Source organism: Galeopterus variegatus, unplaced genomic scaffold (assembly GCF_000696425.1).
Source record: "Galeopterus variegatus unplaced genomic scaffold, G_variegatus-3.0.2 Scaffold6566, whole genome shotgun sequence".
In the NCBI taxonomy this organism is placed as follows: domain Eukaryota; kingdom Metazoa; phylum Chordata; class Mammalia; order Dermoptera; family Cynocephalidae; genus Galeopterus; species Galeopterus variegatus.
Genome location: NW_007732677.1, coordinates 47,256 through 48,812, shown reverse-complemented (window position 1 = coordinate 48,812; position 1,557 = coordinate 47,256). Strand labels below are relative to the sequence as shown.

At 55.6% G+C, this 1,557-nt stretch overlaps 1 protein-coding gene across 1 annotated transcript in view; it reads right to left on the bottom strand.

Annotated features, from left to right (window-relative positions):
* The window catches only part of MICALL1 (MICAL-like 1), a 30,019-nt gene that overhangs the window by 7,884 nt on the left and 20,578 nt on the right, over positions 1-1,557 (bottom strand). Inside the window, exon 11 of the mRNA XM_008591020.1 lies at positions 352-486. Within this exon, the coding sequence (XP_008589242.1) occupies positions 352-486 (135 nt within the window). The remainder of the gene's footprint in view (positions 1-351; positions 487-1,557) is intronic.

Sequence of the window (1,557 nt, the reverse complement as noted above, 5' to 3'; positions counted from 1 at the left end):
TTGTCAGCACCACGCTCTCCCAAGTGAGCTAACCGGCCGTCCCTATATGGGATCCGAACCCACGGTCTTGGTGTTATCAGCACCACACTCTCCTGAGTGAGCCATGGGCCGGCCCTAGAACACTCTGTTTAAGTAGAAGTACATCATATAAGAGCCTTGATACCTGGACTATTGTTAGTAACAAGTTAAATGCACCACCCACTGCTCGGTTGCAAATAGCCGATCTGTCTTAAGTCCCTCTGGTTGCAAGTTAAACCCTCCAGTTAGGCCACCCAACAGTCCCCTCTTAATATGTGAGGGATGCTGCCCAGACACCCAGCCTCTCTAAGAATGCCTCGGGAAGCCCGGTACCTTGCGTTTGATGAGTGGAAAGCCATGTCCTGGGGCAGGTGGCCTCACTGGCTTGGGTCCTTTGGTGGCCTTCTTTGTGGCTGGAGATGCTGCAGGCGATGGCTTCCGGTTAAAAGGATTCTCCTTGCAGGAAGACTAAAGGCAGGGAGACGTGACAGGGTGAGTTGGGGAAGGTGACAGTCAAGACCCCAGCAGCTTGATCATGTGGGAATATGGAGAGGCCCGGACCCCAAAGGCAGGAGAGTTCGCGTTGCGGGGAGGAGTGCCCAGGCACAGAGAATTCCCTGAATTCTGACTCCAATGCACTCGGTCATTCAAAAACCACTCCCATTTCCACTGCCCCTTCCAGTGCCAGCTGCTGCACTNACTCGGTCATTCAAAAACCACTCCCATTTCCACTGCCCCTTCCAGTGCCAGCTGCTGCACTAGATGCTCTGTACACACTTGTTTGATTCTCACAACCACCCTGCAGAGTAGGTATCATAATGCCCATTTGCAGTTGCGTAAACCCAGCTTCAGGGAGGTGAGGCAATTTGCTCAAGGCCACACGCTTCCCACGGGCCCAAGCTGGGTGAGAATCTGTCTGTCTCAGGGCCCAGCAGCCATCTAGCATGGAGCGGCAGGGGTCACAACACAAAGGTTAGGGCAAGACAGAGCTACAGGAGCTCGTTCAGGCCTCACAACCACCCTTTCCCCAGTGGGGATTCTAAGGCTCAGAGAGGGGAAGCTCCTTATCCAGGGCCACCCAGCCAGTAAGTGCCAAAGCAGGGGTCCTGCCCTCCTCTGGCCAGCAGTTGGAGGAGGAGGGGAGCTCCCTCCCTGCCTGGGGAAGGCCCCCACCCTCTGCTGCCCAGCCCACCACCCGTGTACCCAGGGCCCAGGCTCTGCATTCTTTTGGTCCTCTGGGGAGACCCCTGCCCGCCTAGAGGCCAACACAGCTGGGCAGCCCCACCTCCAAGGCACAGCAGGCCCGATCTGCCACATAGGCAGTGTTGATGTTTCCCAACAACTTTCCCAACTTATCACAAACACAGGCGTCATCAGGGACCCCTCCAAGAGGATGCACTTTAGGCCTGGAGTGTTGGCCACTTCTCCCAGCAGCTGGGAGAGGGACTCTGCCCCTCACTTGTGCCAGCTTAGGGAGAGATTCTTTTTTTTTTTTTTTTTAAAAGATGACCGGTAAGGGGATCTCAACCCTTGGCTTGG